At 38.5% G+C, this 21800-nt stretch overlaps 1 protein-coding gene across 7 annotated transcripts in view; it reads right to left on the reverse strand.

Annotated features, from left to right (window-relative positions):
* The window catches only part of CC2D2A (coiled-coil and C2 domain containing 2A), a 442728-nt gene that overhangs the window by 11269 nt on the left and 409659 nt on the right, over window positions 1–21800 (reverse strand). For all 7 annotated transcript variants that reach the window (XM_049886470.1, XM_049886471.1, XM_049886472.1 and 4 more), the window contains 5 exons: window positions 21344–21517; window positions 15391–15594; window positions 6924–7013; window positions 4738–4851; window positions 3144–3278 (listed from right to left, as the gene is read on the reverse strand). In XM_049886470.1, the coding sequence (XP_049742427.1) occupies window positions 3144–3278; window positions 4738–4851; window positions 6924–7013; window positions 15391–15594; window positions 21344–21517 (717 nt within the window). The remainder of the gene's footprint in view (window positions 1–3143; window positions 3279–4737; window positions 4852–6923; window positions 7014–15390; window positions 15595–21343; window positions 21518–21800) is intronic.

Below are 21800 nucleotides of genomic sequence, written 5' to 3' on the forward strand. Positions count from 1 at the left end.
TTTATATATATATAGTAGCCTTCACAAATTAAACAGTTCCCGAAACTGAGTGCAACCAGAATGACCCGAGATTATAAGTCATGTGGTACCCGCAAATCTCTCTTAAGAAAAAAAAACAAAAACCCCTGTCTACTCAAGTGATGTATTTGCCTCACTTAGTTCTCAAAACACTATGAATTAGGCATCTTAAGCTCCACTTTGGATGAGAAAACTGAGGCCAGATCCAGGACACAAACTCAGATCCTCTAAATCTGTCATATTCTTTAACTTCATTCTGCTTCTCTGCAGGTCAAGTGACTAATCCGACCAAAACTTTATTTAGGACAGCTTCTGCCACTGTCCTTGACATTTTGGTGAGGCAGAGTTGTCATATATATGATGTGTCTGTCAGTTTGTCATATTGTGGGGGCTTGTGTGTTGCTGTGATGCTGGAAGCTATGCCACCGGCATTCAAATACAGCAGGGTCATCCATGGCGGACAGGTTTCAGCTGAGCTTCCAGACTGAGACAGACCAGGAGGAAGGAGCCGGTGGTCTACTCTCTGAAAAGAGTTAGCCAGTGAAAACCTCGTGACTAGCAGCGGAGCACTGTCTGACACAGCGCTGGGAGATGGGCCCCACAGCTTGGAAGGCGCTCAGAGGACGACTGGGGCAGAGCTGCCTCCTCAAAGCGGAGTCAACCTTAATGACATAGATGGAGTAAAGCTTTCAGGACCTTCATTTGCTGATGTAGCACAACTCAAAATGAGAAGAAACAGCTGCAAACATCCACTAATAATCAGAACCCGGAATGTACAAAGTATGAATCTAGGAAAATTTGAAATTGTCAAAAATGAAATGGAATGCATAAAGATCGATATCCTAGGCATTAGTGAGCTGAAATGGACTGGTCTTGGCCATTTTGAATTGGACAATCATATAGTCTACTATGCCAAGAATGACATCTTGAAGAGGGATAGCGTCACATTCATTGTCAAAAAGAACATTTCAAGATCTGTCCTGAAGTACAAGGCTGTCAGTGATAGGATAATATCTGTACACCTACAAGGAAGACCAGTTAATACAACTATTATTCAAATTTGGGCATCAACCACTAAGGCCAAAGATGAAGAAATTGAACGTTTCTACCAACTTCTGCAGTCTGAAATTGATGGAACATGCAATCAGGATGCACAGGTAATTACTGGTGATTGAAATGCAAAAGTTGTAAACGAAGAAGGATCGGTAGTTAGAAAATATGACCTTGGTGATAGAAATGATGCCAGAGATTGCATGATTGAATTTTGTAAGACCAACGACTTCTTCATTGCAAAAACCTTTTTTCATAACGGCATAAACGACAACGTAACATAAACGGCAACTATACACATGAACCTCGCAAGATGGAATACACAAGAATCAAATAGACTACCTCTGTGGAAAGAGATGATGGAAAAGCTCAATATCATCAGTCAGAACAAGGCCGGGGCCGACTGCAGATCAGACCATCAATTACTCATGTGCAAGTTAAGATGAAACTGAAGCAAATTAGAACAAGTTCACAAGAGCCAAAGTACGACCTTGAGTATTTACCACCTGAATTTAGAGACCACCTTGAGAACAGGTTTGCCATGTCGAACACTAATGACAGAAGACCAGACGAGTTGTGGAATGACATTGAGGACATCATACATGAAGAAAGCAAGAGGTCATTAAAAAGACAGGAGAGAAAGAAAAGACCTAAATGGATATCAGAAGAGACTCTGAAACTTGCTCTCGAAAGTCGAGTAGCTAATGCAAAAGGAAATCAGGATGAAGTAAAAGAGATGAACAGAAGGTTTCAAAGGGTGGTTTGAGAAGACAAAGTAAAGTATTATGACATGTGCAAAGATCTGGAGATGGAAAACCAAAAGGGAAGAACATACTCAGCATTTCTCAAACCGAAAGAACTGAAGAAAAAATTGAAGCCTCGAGTTGCAATACTGAAGGATTCTACAGGGAAAATATTAAACGATGCAGAAAGCATCAAAAGAAGATGGGAGGAATACACAGAGTCACTATGCCAAAAAGAATTGGTTGACTGACGTTCAATCATTTCAGGAGGTGATATATGATCAGGAACTGATCGTATTGAAGGAAGAAGTCCAAGCTGCACTGAAGGCATTGGCGAAAAACAAGGCTCCAGGAATTGATGGAATATCAATTGAGATGTTTCAACAAACGGATGTAGCACTGGAAGTACTCACTCATCTACGCCAAGAAATTTGGAAGATAGCTACTTGGCCAACCAACTGGAAGAGATCCGTATTTATGCCTATTCCCAAAAAAGGTGATCCAACCAAATCCAGAAATTATTGAACAATATCATTAATATCGCACACAAGCAAAATTTTGCTGAAGATCATTCAAAAGCAGCTGCAGCAGTACATCAATAGGGAACTGCCAGAAATTCAAGCCGGATTTGGAAGAGGACATGGAAAGAGGGATATCATTGCTGATGTCAGAAGGATCCTGGCTAAAAGCAGAGAATACCAGAAAGGTGTTTACCTGTGTTTTATTGACTATGCAAAGGCATTCGATTGTGTGGATCATAACAAATTATGGATAACATTGCAAAGAATGGGAATTCCTGAACACTTGATTGTGCTGATGAGGAATCTGTACATGAATCAAGACGTAGTTGTTCCAGCAGAAAAAGGGTATACTATATGGTTTAAAGTCAGGAAAGGTGTGTTGTCAGGGCTGTATCCTTTCACCAGACCTATTCAATTCATATGCTGAGCAAATAATCCGAGAAGCTGGACTATATGAAGAAGAACATGGCAGGACTGGAGGAAGAAGACTCATTAACAACCTGTGTTTCAGCAGCCTTACTTGCTGAAAATGAAGAGGAGGATTTGAAGCACTTACTAATGAAGATCAAAGACCAGAGCCTTCTGTATGGATTACACCTCAACATAAAGAAAACAAAAATCCTCACAACTGGACCAATAAGCAATATCATGATAAATGGAGAAAAGATTGAAGTTGTCAAGGATTTCATTTTACTGGGATCCGGTAAAAATAACAACAATACTTTAGAAAAGGTATTATTTAAATCATAGGTCAATTTAAAAAAAAACAAAAAACAGTCAACCATCAGTAAGAGGAAATTGAAATACTTACATTATCAGGTCCTATTAAACAGCCCACACTTTTTAAGGGACAGAATGTATCGAATTGTCCATAAAAATGTCCACTGCAGGGATTCCATATTAAGTAATGACTTTGCTCCCATGTTAACACGTAGGCAGTTGGACCCTAAGGAAAAGAGTCATTAGAAACACTTCCCAACTAATAATGCAATGAAGGTGTAAGTTACACTGGATTTAAGAAATGCGATAAAAACGTTTATTGTTGCATAATTGTTGCCTCTGATACCAGTACAATGTACTGACCAAATAAGGACAGTAGTCATGTTACCCGACCAATCTGATTTAAGGTAGGCTGAAGAACTATTAGCAAGGGAAATAAGCAGTCACTGGCATTTTCTTTTTGGAATCGGTAGTATTGCCATTTAAGTATTTGAAAGGCTGATTATGTCTGCATTAAAAAAAAAAAAAATGCACGGAAGAAGATCTGAAAGGGTACATACCAAACTGTTAACAGTGACTACACCTAAGGAGGGGAGTGGGATGGGGGTTAGGGCCTGAACAGGGGCTTTAACTTTTGACTTGGAATACTTAGATATTGTTGGATTCATTTTTTACAATGAGCGGTTCATTTGTTGCTCAGGTATAATTTTGCTTGATGCTTACAACAGCTTTCCATGGAAGGCAGGACAAGAATGGTCATCCCAGTTATCTTATAAAGCTCAGAGTTGTGAAATGACTTGTTCAGGATCACACAGCTAATGAGTAGTGGGGTACACAGCCCTGAACCTAGGCCTTGCGACGCTTCCTAGCCCAGTAATCTTTCCCCTGTACCAGGCTATCTGGAAGATGATGATGGAGAAGAAATTAGCATACGGACACAGTTTCATCTTTATTATCTGCCTAGCAGCAGCGCATGCTGTCTAATACCCAAGGATGCGTAGAGCTTCGTGGCCTCTTTTTGAAACACCCATTGGATAAACTGTTCCAATCAATGCCAATTTTCTAAACCTGTACTGCCCAGCATGCTGAAAATTTAGGAATATTTGAAGTGAGCTAGACGCACAAGGTCTAATTGTCACTAAGTCTCCAATCCAGTAAAAATAACAATGATAATATCAAAATATAGCTGCAGACATTCTTTCCCTTCCTCCTGTGGTTATCTGGCTTGTACCCCTTTGCCCTGCCAGGTTAATGGCAGATGTCTCTAGATGCAATTGGCATGAAAGTAGCAGGATCTCTAGCCTTATCATATATCTTTAGATCCCCTCACTCTTTTCGCCAAATAACATTAAATCACTAAGGGTATCAGAATTCTTAGTAACATGGGAAGGAGGAGGCTCATACTGAAAGGACAGAGCTAGGTAGGAGCTATGGGTGACAAAAGGGTTCAGCTTTGCCAACAATCTGAAGCGCTGTATGAGGTGTTGGGTAGGGCCCCACGTTCCACTGCAAACCATTTCAGGTCTCATTACCGGCAGTTCTCTCCACCTATTATGGCATCTCTAGGCCACTTTTCTAGCAACATAAAGGACCATTTTGAAAGTAAGTCCTGCCTGTGACCTGCAACATAACACAACCAGGTTAGACAGCTGCACTCCTGTCAAAGCCAGCCTATGTGGTCTTACCTCAGGAATAGCATTGCCCATCATGAGCCAGGCCTTTTTACCCAGGAACAGAAAATAGTTACACAGCAGTACTGCATGCTCTTCTTCGTCCCCTGCCAGGAGATCAAGAAATTGCTAACAAGAAGAAAACAATTGTGTTAGAATGACTGACAGCTTCGTTCTAGATTGGCTGTACAGGATTTTAACAAGTCATGGTTAGGAGTAGTGTCCTAAAGTAGGAGACCTATTTTTCAAATCTTTCCCCAAATTTTGATACTATATTGACAATTCATGATAATAATAAAACAACCAAACCAACTGCTTTTAGTGGACAAGGTGTTTTCTCTGATACTGATGGCATGGATTTCCAAAATCAGTAATCACCACAATTGGGGTAGGGTGGGGAGACAAATTTCAAAGTTTTACTTTTCCTTTTGAATGTATATATGGCAGCTCGCTATGTGTTAAACTTGATTTTAGTGCAAATGCATTAACTCATTTAATCCTAGGACTACCCTTTGAGGGAGGTACTTCCTTGTCTGTAAAAGGTGTGTTCCCATTTTACAGATGAGGAAGTGTAGACCAGATAGGTGAGGTAACGCTGAGGAAGTGATAAAGCTAGTCTGGCTCTAGAGCACACGAACTACTCTGTACCTGGTATACCTTTTATAGATGGCTCCAGGTTGTAGAAATTTTATTTCTACAATATCAGTATTTATGATTCTAAAATACATCAGGGAACAAAAAATTTAAAGTATGCTTAAATTTCTTCAGTTTAGGACTGTGCTTCAAAGGGAGTTGTATACACACAATTAGACTTTATGCAAACAGCCTTCAACATGAAATCTAGCAGCAAATTGAATAGCTGTCAGTGGCGTCACTAGTGTTGGTGTCATCTGGCGCAGTGACTCATGGTGTCTCCTTCCCATCATGGACCTCCTCCCATACAAGACACAGAATCCTTATTAATAATTTTTGTATTAATGTTACTTATAAATCGTAACTCCCATATAGCACTCCTTCTTTTCTCTTAATTACTTCTTCATTCTCAAAAAAGTTATTGATATAGGTTCATAAATACTAGTTACTACAATATTCTACCTAAAATACCAGAAAATCAGTGACTATATGAACACTGGCAGCAACAAAAGCAGTGTGTGTTTGTAGCACGTGCAGACGAAACGATGTGATTCGAAGCATCATTGTAATCGGGTAATCAGGACAGCTCTGACCGGAGTGCATTAGAAGGTTCAAAAAGTTAGCATAGATTTTTATCCTTGCAGGTGTATTGATACATGTAAGCTGGGCTTATGAGAAGTGTTTTTGTTGTTATAACTAACTTCAGGGATATTTCATAGACAGTCATTTCAGTGTTACCTCCTTAGTGACGCCACTGATACCTGTGATAATATATGTTTGTTACACACTGCCTAAGTTTATGTTGCACACTTATATTGTAAATATCATGAAGGCAGAGACCATGTTTACTTTGCTTACAGCCAGAAGTTGGTCCTTCTGCTTAAGTACTAAGAATTTTCCACCTAGCTAGTATGACCTAGTTGACTAAGAAATACAGTGAAACCTGTGAGAGTTGGAACTTGATGGGATTGCCTTGTTCTTCTGGGTCTCAAAAGTTTTCTGCCTTTGACGGGGTGCAGTTTTAACCACTTTTCTTAACTCTCGTTTCAGTGAAAAATACTTGAGTTTTCTTCTCTGACAGGTTTCCACCTTACACAGGTTCTGGCTTTCGCAGGTTTTACTGTACATACTGAGTGAATAAATGGCATGCCTTATGGAGCCCATAAATTAAGGACTATATAATTTCCAAATATAATACGCAATGTAATTTTGATTTTTTTAAAAAGAAAACTACCCATGTAATATTACCAGTTGAGAAAAAATGAATCCTTTCATAAAGTGGGATATCGTTAAGGCATTACTTGGAGGCTAAATCAGCGTTAAGACATCTGAAGTGTTATTTTTTATTCTTTGTGTGGATAATTTCTTTTTTTTTTTAAATGTCTGAACTTTGGAAGAATTAAGCCAGGAAGAGAAAAATACCTCAGAATTATGCTCATCCTGCTAAACAGTGACTAAGTAGATTTTTATGAATACTGCAATTTAAAATTATGCAAGCCATTGAGCAAATATTCAATTAAGTCAACTCAAGCTAATCAATCTGTGAGGAAGAGTGAAGAACCACTTACATCAGACGTGCTCCACAGGTCACAGATACCAGCAAATGAAACAGTGTCAGGCAAGAAGGGAATCAAAGACACATACCGAGCCACCAGTTCCTGTATAAGCAAAATTAACTTTTACAAAAATGATTTCTAACCAAAGAGGAAGCTGTTCCCCACACATCATTTCTTGCAACAGAATAAATATATCATAAACATTCATGTGTACGAAAGTAAACTAATACTAAGTGTTAGGCTAATGTGAACTCACTAATTCTCACCAAACAATCCCATGAGGAAGGTCATTGTGATTATCCACGTTTTCCAAATGAAGAAACTAAAGCGAGTGGCTTAATAACCTGCCTCAGGATATAGCTAGTCAATGGGAGATCACACCTGGAAAATGACAGCTCTCGAGTCTGTGTACTTAACCATGCCACCTCTCTGAAGAAATAACAGGAGAGTTTATCTTAAAATTTGAGAGTGGGGAAAGCCTTTTGAAGTAAGAAACCAAGCACAAAATCTAGATGCTATCAAGAAAAAGAGTAATTGTGACTTTATAAAACATCTGCACAACAAAAACAAAAAAACCAGGAACCTGTAATAGATTCAAAAGTCAGATGCAAAACTCAAACAGCGAACAGGTGAAATCTTTCTTAATTCTTTCTTAACCTCGTCAAGTGTTGATACCGTGTTTATGCACCCTTGTAAAAGGACTACGGAAGTGTTTCTTCTTTTCCTATTCTCTGTAATAATTGGTGAGGACTGATTTCGTTTCTTCTTTAAACGTTTGGAAGGCTTCTCCTGTTTGAACCTAGAGTTTTGTTTGTGGGGAAAATTTTAAATTACAGATTCAATTTATTTAATCGACTTAGGACTATTGATATTTTCTACATGAATTTATATTTTCATATCTTTGTTGTATAAAATTTGGGGTGGCATCCTGAGAATTTTTAAATTTTAACCTAAAATTTCAGATTTATTGGCATAAAAGTTGTTTAACATATCTTCTTAGGGTCTGTAATAATGTTCTCTTTTTTTATATGTAATTTGTGTTTTCTATCTTTTTTTCTTTATCAAGGGTGTAAATTTTATTAGCCATTTCAGAGAATTAGCTGTTGGCTTTATGGTTCTATGCATGTCTTTCTGTATCATTCATTTTTGCTTTTTATTATTTTTTCCTTTTACTTTTGTTTAATTTTCTACCTTCTTGAGTGGTTCCTTTAGATCACAGATTTATAGTCATTCTTCTATTTTAATATGTGATTCCAAGGCTATAATTTCCTTTTATGGATAGCTGCATTTCTCATGTTTTGATATATTGTTTTCATTATCATTGAGTTTAAAGTATTTTAAATTTATATTGTAATTTTTTCATTGACTGATAGCTTATCTAGAAATATACAATTGAATTTCTATAGTTGTGTGGATTTTCTAGTTTTCTTTGGTTACTGATTTCTAGCTTGACTCTATTGTGGTCAGATAAAATACTCATGATTTTGGTAATTTGAAATTTGTTGAGAATTGATTTATGGCCCAGCCTACAGTCTATTTTTTCTTTTGGTAAATATTTCATGTACACTTAAAAAGAATGTGTATTCTCCAGTTGTTTGGTACAGTCTTCTATATATGTCAAGTAGATGGGGTTTGTTAATGGTATTGTTCAAATCACCTTTTCCTTCCTGATTTTATTTTGTCTGCTTGTTCTTTTAACTATTGAGAGAGTGTATTGAAACAAGCCTTTTGTGAATTTGTCTATTTTTCCTTTTACTTTTGCTTCATATCTTTTGAGGCTATGTTATTAAGGTGGATACAAATTTGTAATGGTCTTATTTTCCTGGTAAATTGACCTTTTCATCATTATGAAACCTCTCTATCTCTCATAATGCTTCTTGCCTTAAGATATACTCTGTTTGATGTTAGAAAATCTACCCCAGCTTTCTTTTGCTTCATGTTTATATGGTATATCTTTTTCTAGCCTTTTACTTTCAGCTCTACTATATCTTCACATATGTTTCTTATAAGCAGCAGATATTTTTCTTTTTTTAATCCAGTCTGATAATTGTCTGTTAATCGCAATATTTAGCTCATTTACACTTAACGTAATTATTGACGTGGTGTTGTTAGGTGCCCTCGAGTCAATTCCGACCCATAGAGACTCCAGAGGTGACTGGTTGGTGCCTTTTCCTTTCCCAGGTCATTCCTGGGCACATGGATGGGCTTGTGTATGTGCATAAGGAGCCCTGGTAGCGCAATGGTTAAGTGCTCAGCTGCTAACGAAAGGTAGGCAGCTAGAACTCACCAGCTGCTCCGCAGAAGAAAGATGTAGCGGTCTGCTTCCACAAAGATTACAGCCTTGGAAACCATATGGGGCAGTTCTACTCTAACCTGTAGGGTTGTTGTGAGTCAGAATCCATTCAATAGCAATGGGTTTTGTGTTTGGTTTTTGTGTATGTGCACAGCCTTTTAGATATATGCATTTGTTTGCCAGCCACAGGCTACCCCCCAAGGTATTTTTGTAAGCGTACTATGCTAATTTTTTTTTACAGCAACATGTAAAAAAATCGGCATTGCACTGCTTACAAAAATACCTCACAGCAGGAGAGTGACCTTGGCAAACAAACAGAAGGTGTGGGTTATTTGCGTGCAAAATACGGTAATTGTATATGAATGTGTACAATTCTTCATTTTATGTAGATTATATTTGTTTTATTTCCATTTTTTCCCCTATACTGATATGAACATTGAGTTTTTTTCTAGTCTAGGATACACACCTGGAAAGGATTTGCTGGGTCATAGGATATGTGCACCCTTACTTTGCTGTTGTTTTTGTTTGTTGCCGTCAAGTTGATTTCTGACTCATAGCAACCGCATGTGACAGAGGAGAACGGCCCCCGTAGAGTCTTCTTGGCTGTAATCTTTACAGAAACAGATCACCAGGTCTTTCTCCTTTGGAGCTGCTGAATGGATTCGAACTGCCAACCTTTTGGTTAGTAGCTGAATGCTTAACTGTTGTGCCACCAGGGCTCCTTTCTACTTGACTATCAGATTGTTTTCCAAAGTGATTATACAATTCCTACCAGTAGCATATGAGAGTTCTTACTGTACCATGTTCTTACCAATGCTGATTTTTTTCTTTTTTTTAGACTTTAATTTTTGGCAATTTGGTGTGTGTGAAGTTCATCTCATTGCTTGTTTTTAAAAAACTGTTTTATTTGATATAATTTCAAACTTGTATACTAGTTGCATAAATAGTACAAATGACTTGCACATACTCCCATCAAAATTCACCAATTGTTAACATGTTGCCATATTTACTTTATCACTCCCTTTTGTTATATTTTAAAATATATTTTCCTGAACCATTTGAGACAGCATGCCCTATCACCCTTAAATAATTCGATGTCTGTTTTCTTAGAACAAAGACATTGTATTCCATAACCATAGTATATTACCAAATATTAACAATGCTAGGATACTATCTCTAACGTATAAATCAGTTGCTGTCAATTCAATTCCAACTCATGGCGACCCTATTTGTGTCAGAGTAGGACTGTGCTCCATGGGGTTCTCAATGGATGATTTTTCGGAAATAGATTGCTAGGCCTTTCTTCTAAGGTGCCTTTTGTTGGACTTGAACCTCTGATTTTTCGGGTTAGCAGCCAAGCAAATTAACCATTTGCACCATCCAGAGACTCCTATCTAACATATAATCCATATTAAAATTTTGACACTCTCCCAAAATGTCCTTTATGGCAAATTTCCCCCCTTAATTCAAGAACAAATCAAATATATTGGATTTAATTGTTATGTCTCTTTAGTCACTGTCTTAGTTATATAGTGCTGCTATAACAGAAATACCACAAGTGGACGGCTTCAAAAAACAGAAGTTTATCTCTCACAGTCGAGTAGGCTAGAAGTCCAAATTCAGGGTGTCAGCTCCAGGGGAAGTTCTCTCTCTGTCGGCTCTGGAGGAAGGTCTTTGTCATCAATCTTCCCCTGGACTAGGAGCTTCTCAGCGCAGGGGCCCCAAGTGCAAAGGACACGCTTTTCCCCTGGCACTACTCTCTTGATGGTATGAGGTACCCTTGTCTCTCTTTTTTGTTTCTTTTATGTCTCAAAAGAGATTGATTTAAGACACAACCTAATCTTGTAGGTTGAGTCCCGCCTTATTAACATAAAAAAAATTAATCCCACCTTATTAACATCATAGAGGCAGGATTTACAGCACATAGGAAAATCGCATCAGGTGACAAAATGCTGGACAATCACAATACTGGGAATCAGGTGTAGCCAAACTGACAGATATTTTTAAGGGACACAATTCAAACCATGACAGTTACCGTTAATCTTCAACTCTTCTTCAGCCTTTCATTGTCTAATATGACACTGAACATGCTTGAAAGTAGAGGCCAGTTTTGTAGAATGGTCTTTAACTTGGAATTGTCTGAGGTTTCTGTATGACTAGATGTAAGCCATACATTTTTTGCAGGGATACGTGTAAGTGATGTTGTTGTTGTTAGGTGCCATCGAGTCGGTTCTGACACACAGTGACCCTGTGTACAACAGTTCTGCACAGTTCTCACAATCGTTGCTATGTTTGAGCCCATTGTTGCAGCCACTGTATCAATCGTCTCACTGAAGGTCTTAACTCTTTTTTTGCTGACCCTCTACTTTACCAAGCATGATGTCCTTCTCCAGGGACTGGTCCCTCCTGATAACATGTCCAAAGTAAGCAAGACAAAGTCTCGCCATCCTTGCTTCTAAGGAGCATTCTGGCTGTACTACTAAGACAGGTTTGTTTGTTCTTCTGGCAGTCCATGGTATATTCAATATTCTTCACCAGCATCATTCAAAAGCATCAATCCTTCTTCAGTCTTCCTTGTTCATTGTCCAGCTTTTGCATGCATATGAGGCGACTGAAAATACTATGGCTTGGTAAGTACTGTGTCTGTAATTGGGGATGTTAACTTTGAACACTTGGTCAGGATGGTGTCCAACCAATTTCTCTACTATAAAGTTACCATTTCTTTCCCCACTGTAATTATTAAGAAACCCTTGGGGGGATAAATTTGAGACTATATAAATATTCTGTAGTTCTTCAAACTTTTACCCTCTAGATTTGGCATCTAGTGATGATCTTTACCTGAATCAGTTATTACTATGATTATTATAAAATAGTTGTTTTCTAACTCAAGTATTCCTTATACATTCATTAGTTGGCATTCTACTGTGAGTTTTCCTTTCTCTATGAGCTCATCAATTCTTATTATATATAATTGATTATAATCTATTACTTCCACTATTTCTTTTGATTTCCATAATATCTCAGATTTGGCCTGTGAAAGCCCTTTCAAATTGGTTCCTGTGTCCTTTTGAAGTGTCCTCATAGCTTTGTTTTGCACTTCTTTACTTTCTGGAATTGCAAGACATTCTGGGATGATCTTATGCTTTCCCTAGCCCAGCCCTGAAAGTAGCTATTCCTCTGAGGAGCCCTGGGGAATAGTATTGGGAATAGTATTTAGAATAGAAGATCTGGGCCATTATTGTGGCTATAACTCATATTTCTGTAATTCCTAAGAAAGTTGAACATCTTTTCATAGTTTATTGACCTTTCATGTTGCCACTATTGTGAATTTCTATTTAAGTATTTTCTACATTTTGTTATTAATTTATAGATAGGTAATTGCTGTTGAGTGGACACCCACCTATGGTGACCTTACGTACAATGGAATGAAATGTTGCCCAGTCCTGGGTCATCCTCATGAGAGCAGGCATGTTCATGTCCACTGCTGTGGCTATTGTGCCAATCCATCTCACCAAGGGTCTTCCTTGCCCTCACTGACCCTCTGCTTCATCCAGCAATTGATCCCTTCTGATGGTGTGTCCAAAGCAAGTGTGTCAGACAATGTCCTGTTCTGATTCATAAGAATTTAATTGTGGTGAAAATATACATAAATATGAAAATACACATGTCATCTCAACAGTTTCTACGTATACAATACAGCGACATTGATTACATTCTTCAAGCTATGCAACCATTCTCACTGTCATTTTCCTTATTATTCCACCACCATTAAAGTAAACTCAATGCCACTTAAGCAAAAATTTCCCCTTTCTGCCTCTCTGTCACTCCTGGTAACCACTAATAATCTTTAGTTTCTATATATTTGTTTATGTCATTCAATTTTTGTCCTTTGTGATTAACTTATTTTGCTCAACATGATGTTTTCAGGATTCATCCATGTAGTGGCATGTATCAGGACTTCATTTCTCTTTATAGCTGAGTAGTGTTCCATTGTGTGTATATACCATATTTTGTTTATTCATCTCTTCAGCAACCCTGGTGGCATAGTGGTTAAGTGCTATGGCTGCCAACCTAAAGGTCGGCAGTTCAAATCTGACAGGCGCTCCTTGGAAACTCTATGGGGCAGTTCTACTCTGTCCTATAGGGTCACTATGAGTCGGAATCGACTCGATGGCAATGGGTTTGGTTTTGGGTTTTATTGATCTCTTCATGGACATTTTTGTTGTTTGCATCTTTTGGCTATTGTAAAGCATGCCTCAGTGAACACTGGCATACAGGTTTCTGTTTGCGTTCTAGCCTTCACTTCTCCTGGGTGTATATATACCTAGGATTGGGATTACTAGGTCATATGGTAGTTCTATATTGAACACTTTGAGGAACTGCCATACTGTTTTCCACAGCGTCTGTACCGTTTTACATTCCCATCAGCACTAGATGAGCGTTCTGGTTTCTCCAAAACCTCACCAACGTCTGTGTTTTTTCTTTTGTTATTGTTGTTCATTGCCATTTTAATAGGTTTGAGGTGGTATTTCATTGTAGTTTTGATCTGAATCTCTCTAGGGTCGCTATGAGTTGGAATCAACTTGACAGCAACTGGTGTGTGTGTTTATTTTTTTAATGGCTAATGACTTTGAACATCATTTCATGCGCTTGTTGCATTTGAGTATTTTGTTTGGTGAAATATCTGTTCAAGTTCTTTGCCCATTTTTTGACTGCATTATTTGTTGTTTTGCTGTTATAGAATTTTTTTTTTTTGTATATATATTTTGGATATTAAACACTTATTGGCTGTATGGTTCCCCAAATTTTTTTCCTAATCTGTACGTTGTCTTTTCACTTTGTTGATGAACAAAAGTGTTTAATTTTTATGAGGTCCCAATTATCTATTTTTTTCTTTTGCTGCTTGTGCTTTTGTTGTTAGATCATAAGTTTTTCACTGGCTAATTTTTGGAAGTAGATTGCTAGGCCATTCTTTTTAGTCTGTCTTAATCTGGAAGCTCTGCCGAAACTTGTCCACCCATGGGTGGCTGTGCTGGTACTTGAAATATCAGTGACATAGCTTCCAGCATTATAGCAACATGCAAGCCAACAGAGTATGACAAACTGACAGACAGGTGGGGGAAACACTAATGACTTATTAGCAACAATTACTCCTTATACTATCCGTTCTCCAAAACCAGTTATGGGTTAAGATATTCACTTACATATAACCTGCTTAACATATGGCTTCTGGTTCACATGACATTTGTGACGTGGTATGGTGCTTTGAAGCCAGAGAATAATGCAGTTTGGATGTGCTTTGTGGTGATGGCCTAAATGTTGTAAATATTTATGTTTTTGCAATAATTTTTGCTTAATTTGAATCCATTGATGTTTACAGCATTAAGCAGAATACTGAATAGTTATTTTGATATAGTAGAAAGTACAAGAGTTCTGAAGTCAGAGGCCTGACTTCAAATCCTAGTAGTTGTTGATATATGTAATAGAAGTACGTTTATGTAAGGCATTTGTAAAGCATCTTACAAAGGTTAATTTCCCTGCAGCCAGTATAATGGCAGGCACACAGTAAGCATCCAATAATTGTTTGTTGAAAGAATAAATTAAGGGTTATTTTCATCCCTGGCAGAGCCCTGGTGGCGCAGTGGTTAAGCACTCAGCTGCTAACTGAAAGGTTGGCAGTTCAAACCCAGCAGCCACTCCAAGGAAGAATGATGTGGCAGTCTGCTTCTGTAAAGAATTACAGCCCTGGAAACCTTATAGGGCACTTCTATTCAGTCGTGTAGGGTCGCTAGGAGTTGGAATTGACTCGACGACAGCAGGTTTTTTAATCATCCCTGGTAACTTCAGAATTTTCTAAAGGAAGCAAGCCTCATGGTATTAAAAAGTTTTAACAATTATTTTAATCACTGAGTGGTCCTTGAGTGGTTTGAGTCCACCCAAAGGCCCCTCAGCAGAAAGGCCTGGCAATTGACTTCCATTGAAAAACCTATGGAGCACAGTTCTGCTCTGACTCACGGGGTCAACATGAGTTGGAATTTACTTGATAGCAAATGGTTGGTGATTTAATCATTGATGATTCTGATATAGTTAATGTTTTAGGTACTGTGATATGTGGTAACTAAAATGGCAATATATTGAAATTTTAAAACACTCAGCAAGAGCACTGATTGACCCTGAAATACTTACTGCAGTTGCCTGGGAATTACTGGGGTAGACGTTGAGGAGTTCCTGAGGCGGGTTTAAAGGCTTGAGATAACGTGTAATAAAAACGGTTTTTCCGCTTATGTCAATTACAGTTGTAAGACATTGACGATTTGGAAACTTTAAGGCACATTCAGCTTGAAACTTCTCTGTTGCTTGGAGCAATTTCTCATCTTCCTGAGAATCAAACTTCAAAAAGAAAGACACCATGGAGTTTATATACGGTTACAAGTACAAGGGACACAATAAAACGTATTCAGATTTGACATGGTTTAAACATGTAGTCCAGGAAGTGTGAGTAAAAGACCCCTTACAAAACCATCATGTCCTCATGCCCCTGCAGCCATATAATTATGTTTATAATTTAAAAGGTAGGCTGATTCCTTAAATACTTGAAATATATCCAAAAGGATTCAAAGAAAATAGTACATAGGCAAGTAGCAATATGGAAACTACTAGATTAATAAAACAACCTGTAAAAATTAAGCCATGATGCTCAAAGTCTGATTGATGAGACCAAGCAATACAGTATTATGTATATTTTAATGTTGGTTTTCTTGGGGGCTCAGAAATGTGACACCTCAAATGTAAAACTAAAGCAGCTCATGTTAATTGGATGGCAGATTTACAGATACATATGAATATGCTAAAAAGTTTCAAACTTATAAGCCGTGTAATAAATAATAGTAATGGATCTCAAGGAAATAGAAAGCAGGACTAAAACCTTCCAGTGTATAATACTCATTTTAAATGGTTCTCTGATCCAAGGTGAGGTATCAATTCCCAGGTTTTTTAAGTAGCTCAAAGCACATGGAACAGAACAAATTTCAGTTACCTTTCGACACATGCTGTAGTTATTTTTTTTCTCAAAGCTGTTGTTAGAAAATAGCAATAATAATAATGCAGATATTTTAATACGTTGACAAGGCTTTAATGTTTTTACGAGATTTTTGTTGTTTAGTCTAAAGATGTATGTGTATTTGCTTGCACTTCAGTTTCAAGACAAACTCAGACAAAAATTCATGAGAAAAGTTCATGGTTAATAGAATTTAGATTATAGGCTGTACTTGAAAAAATTTTTTTTTTTAATTTTTTAAGGAGGGACATACATCCAACCATCCCCTCATAGCCTGCTTTGTTTTTCTCTTTAGCGCTTAAGGAGTGCTGACATTTGATATGTTTGTTTACCCTGTCTCTCCCATACAGTAGGTCCCTCAAGTCAGGGGTTTTGTTTTGAGATAGATTTTTTACCTCCAGTACCAAGAATACTACCTGACACATAAAATATTATTGAGTGGTTGAATGACTGAATTGAAATATCCCATGACTTTTTTATGACCTCAAGTCAAATCTAATCTGTCCTAATTGTTCTTGACTTCTCTCTATATTGGGGCCGGACTGTGGTTCCTGTTTCTTATTTGACTGCTATACCTTGAGAAGTTGGCGTGGTGGTTGCACAGGGTGGGTCAGATGGAGGCATCTTTAGAAGCTCCCTATATATTCTTGTGGGTTGTCTTCCTGTCATCATAATTATCATCATCATAACCCCCTACTCATCATAGTGCAAAGACACAGTAGCTACCCAATGGGTATTATGAGGAATAAATAAATCAGTGTAAAAGGTGGTATGGGTGTGTCACAGACTCTGATGGTAGAATTGCCAAGCTAAAAACAAGTATAATTTCAGACAGATAGAGACTTCTGAAATAAGGGTGGCATTAAAAGAAAAGAAAAAAAAAAAAGCCCAGTTGAATTCATCTCATTCCCTTTAAATTCATTAATTGACTCACTCAGTTATTTGAAAAATGTTTGCTGAGAACCTAGGAGGCTCTAGGCACTCTGGATGAGATGAATGAGTAGGAAGCAATTCCTCTAGGAGCTTCTAGTAAAAAGGGGGACATTAATAAGCAATAGAACACTTAAAATACTAGACCAGCAAGCCTACGGGGATACACACAGGCTGCTATAGGAGCACTTAGGAGTGGCATCTAAGGGCACTGTCCAGAAAGAACAGCATAAATCTCCAATCAGTACTAACTGTTGGCCTTCCAAGCTGAAAAAGACATCTCTAAATTTTTTTCCACCACTTGGACCTGGATGTTCTGTTCTGTATGTGTTAGCTCTCTATAATTAGCGCTTCTTGAGGGCAGGGCTCGTGTTGGAATACTTTTGTGTTCCTCCCTGCACCTGGCATGCTTATGATAAGCATGTAATAAAAAGCCTATTGCCGTTGAGTCGGTTCCGACTCCTAGTGACCCTACAGGACAGAGTAGAGTACAGGACATAGGGTTTCCAAGAAGTGGCTGGTGGATTTGAACTGCCAACCTTTTGGTTGGCAGCCAAATACTCATTTGGGTAGCTACAAGTACTTGTTCAGACTACCAGGATGCCATTTAATAGAGTGAAAATGTAATTTCAGGAATAGTATGTTATGTTGAGCTAAGTACTAAAAGAATTTAGCTCATTTATTATGAAAGAAGTTAACGTGAAACTGACAAATTCACAGTTTGATACAGAGCTGAGTTTAGAAGATTCTTAATTGGCTCAATCCTTTGACCTCTAGGTTAATGTAAAAAATTACAGAAAATTGGATGGGCTTATTCCACCTTTGAATATCCACACTCTGACAGCTTCGCTGACCAGATATAATTTTCACAGCTACACTGTCTCTGTAAGAAAGTTCATGGATTCATGGGCCTGGAGACAGTGGAGGTAACTCCCAGTATGCAAGTGACATCCGGACCTAAGTTTTCTTAGATTCAAAGCTAAATCCACTTATTAGTGGTTACCAGGGGCAGAAGAGAAGGGGACAGAAGAGTCATTGTTTGGGAAGCATTGAGTTTCTGTTGAAATTTCCTGATGAAAATTTGGCAACGAATGTTGGTAATGGTCACACAATATGATTAAAGTAATTGATGTCACTAACTTGTACATGTGAGAAACAAATTGGCAAATGTTGTGTTATGTATATTTTTACAACAATAAAAAACAAAGCTTGACATTCTCATGGCACTGCAGACAACTTCCATGGTTCAATGCCAAGGGGTCACACATACATCAGGTTTGGCAGCTTCCACAAGCCAACGAAACAATGCAATGCACTGCCATCAAGTCGATTTCGACTCATAGCGACTCCACAAGCCAGTAGGTGACAAAAGCATTATAAAAGCCTAATAAATATTAGCCGGTGAATTGAAAAACAAAATACTTGGTACCTTTTTAAGCATGACACTCATCTATCAGAGGCAAGGAAGAAAAAAGAAAAGAAACAGAAGAGGAAGAGTTTATTAACAGAAATAATATTTTTTTCAAACATGTTTTTACCAAGACAATGCAAAGTAGGGGATGTTAAAATAGGAGTTTTCAGGAGTGGCCGCTGGTCTTTTAAAAGTTCTGTTAGTAAATAAAACTCATAAAACCTGTTGCCATCTAGTTGATTCTGACTCACAGCGACCTATAGGACAGAGTAGAGCTGCCCATTGGGTTTCTAAGGCTGTACTTTACGGAAGCTGACTGCCACATCTTTCTCTCGTGGAGCGGCTGGTGGGTTCGAATCACCAACTTTTCGGTTAGTAGCCGAGCACCTAACCACTGCATCACCAACCGTTAAAAAATCATATGGAATGGTTTATGGGAAATCTGGGATGATGGCAGAGGGAAGACTCTAATTCCCTAATTCTGGAAGTTGCTGTCAATGGAAAATCAGTGCCAGGTTGCACTCCCTATGATTTTAGGACGAGAGGCCCTCTCTCCTAAATAATCTTCAGGTGCATCACCAGGTGAAGCACTGAGTGGCATTTTCTGCCACTGTGCTTTTGGGATATCAGGGTCCTGTCAGTCAGCCAGTCAATGTGCCTTCCTTATCAAATGCATCAAAGAATCTGCCATCCAGAGAGGATTCTAAGGCCATCAGCTTAGAGGCCTAAGAGAAATGCTTCTCTCAGCCACAACGGGGCAGTGAGATGCCACCGAAGGCAGCAGCTGACTGCCTCCTTATTTGGCTTTTGGAAGGAAGGCTGCAGCTTGGGGAACTAAATTTCAGAGCCCGGGAGGCTTCCTGGAAGTCCTGAGACATGAGGTCAATGCTGGGAGGTATATGCCAAGTGCAAAGTCAGCAGGGAGTCTCTGGTTTTTCTCCTTTCAGCCACAGTCACATGCTGCTTTCGTATGTTTTGGAAGCTCACCTCTCTCTTCTGTTAAGAATACATAGCAATAACAAAATCTTCTTTGTCTGGGAGCAGTTTTCAGTGTAAACATGCTCGTTTGCTTAGTCTTGAGTTTACACACAAAGAAAAACATTCAGAATATATATTTCCCTTTCTAAAAATGTGTTGAACTACATTTATTCTAATATGCCTCCTCAGAGCCACAGCTTATTTTACTGACAAAGTCTAGCTTGTAAAATTAATTCAAATTTCAGTAAATTTGTTTTTGCAATAATCCTTCGAGTCCTTCTGTAAATGCCTTGCAGATGGGAAGCAGGGATAGCATTTTTTTCTTTTTGAACCAAATTGTAATTCTTAAAACTCAGAAAAGAAACATAGGAGTGTGCTACAAATATATATATTTTTTTGATTTCCATCTGAGTCTTAATTACACTGAATAAACTAAAGAGTGGCCATAACAATCTATGCGGTATAGCTTTGTAGTTAACCTGAGCTTACACATAAATGTAAGCTCCACGAGGGCAGGGATTTTTAACTGCTGTATCTCCAGAACCTAGAAAACTAAATTGAATTACATTGAAGATGCTCAGTAAACACTGTTGAATGTGTAAGATTTAGAGCCGGACAGTGCTGTGTTTTATCGTTAGTTCCACCATTTCCCGCCTGAGTGGCCCCGGGTAAGTTGAGCCTCATCGTCCTCATCTGTAAGTTAGAGACCCACTTCACAAGACAGGTGTTCTCTTGAAGGGGTGAGAACTTGTGTCAAATATTCAACACAGGGCTGAGAATGGAGTAAGAGCTCAATGCATGTCGGGTGCTGTAGTTTATATATGAATAAGAGGTCATGGTCAATATCTTCTCCCAAAGCCAATGAGGGCAGTATGCAATAATGCTGCACAAGTATGTTACAGGAAGAAATTATTTCTCAAGTATGGAGATTGGGTGTCCGAAACCCTATGGGGCAGTTCTACTCTGTCGTATAGGGTCGCTATGAGTTGGAATCAACTCCACAGCAATTGGTTTGGTTTTTGGTTTGGATGAAGTTTGGGAAACAGTAACAAATGGAAATTCTGGAAACTTTTTTATAGCACTATTTAAAGTTAGACTAAAAACCAAAAAACCAAACCCGTTGCCTTCGAGTTGATTCCGACTCATAGTGACCCTAGAGGACAGAGTAGAACTGCCCCATAGGGCTTCCAAAGAGCGACTATTGGATTCGAACTGCTGACCTTTTGGTCAGCAGCCGTAGCACTTAACCGTCGCACAGTTAGAGTACAAGTGCATGTATTTGCTTCTGCCCAAAGGTGTTGAAATGAATTTAGGTGACCCCTGACAGTCATCTAGCCTTGTGATTCTATGAATTGATTCATTTCATAGCACAGCCAGCGACGTGAGGTCAGACCTGGAAATGTATTTCAGCATGCTTGCCAATGAATATCAAGATACGAGGGCAACCTGCTTTTTTAGTTTGTCATATCTTATTTTCTTTACACTGAGAAAAATCTTCTAAAAGCAGGGCATGTTTACATTGTCTTGCTTTGCCTAAGCATTTATGCTGCTGATTGACCTAATTACGGGGTCAATAGAAGTACAAATCCACACAGTTGTGCGTTCACCGTCATTCTGTCTGAACAGAAAGAGGATTACCCGAACACTGAAGCGAGACAATCTCTGCTTGTGCAGTGCAGGCCAAGTTTGTAAAAACATAGCCTAGCAGGCATGTTCCATGTTTCAGCAACAGTCATGCGTTTCCAGATTACAAGCAGAATTACCTTTTCCCGAACTGACTCTCCAGGAACCAGCTGAGGCTCAATGGTAATGAACAGGGTGATGTAGGAGCCTTCACTTAGGCTTCGGACAGGATCAAAACCCCGCTCGATAATGTTTCGTTCCTTACTGTAGCCCAGAAGAACAGGAGGAATGTCTATTTTAAACGTTCCATCAATCTGTGAAGGAAATGTGACTTGGTAAATATGCTGGTGATTTTCCAACAGAGGTTCAAGGGCAGCATCAATTCCCTATTGAATTTTAGAAAAAAAACCCTGCTCAGACTGGCATTCATGGCCCACCTCCTCTTTCTAGCCTTGACTCCCTAAAGTCTTGCCAGAAAGGGCTCTGTATTTCCCTGCCTCCTTTCCTTTTTTAGCAGAAAAGTGGACTGGTTAAGTAAGTTGATACTGGCCCTAGGTTGCCTGGGTTCAAATCTTGGTTTAAACTCCAAGTGCCTCA

The sequence above is a fragment of the Elephas maximus genome, chromosome 5, assembly GCF_024166365.1.
Source record: "Elephas maximus indicus isolate mEleMax1 chromosome 5, mEleMax1 primary haplotype, whole genome shotgun sequence".
Taxonomy (NCBI): domain Eukaryota; kingdom Metazoa; phylum Chordata; class Mammalia; order Proboscidea; family Elephantidae; genus Elephas; species Elephas maximus.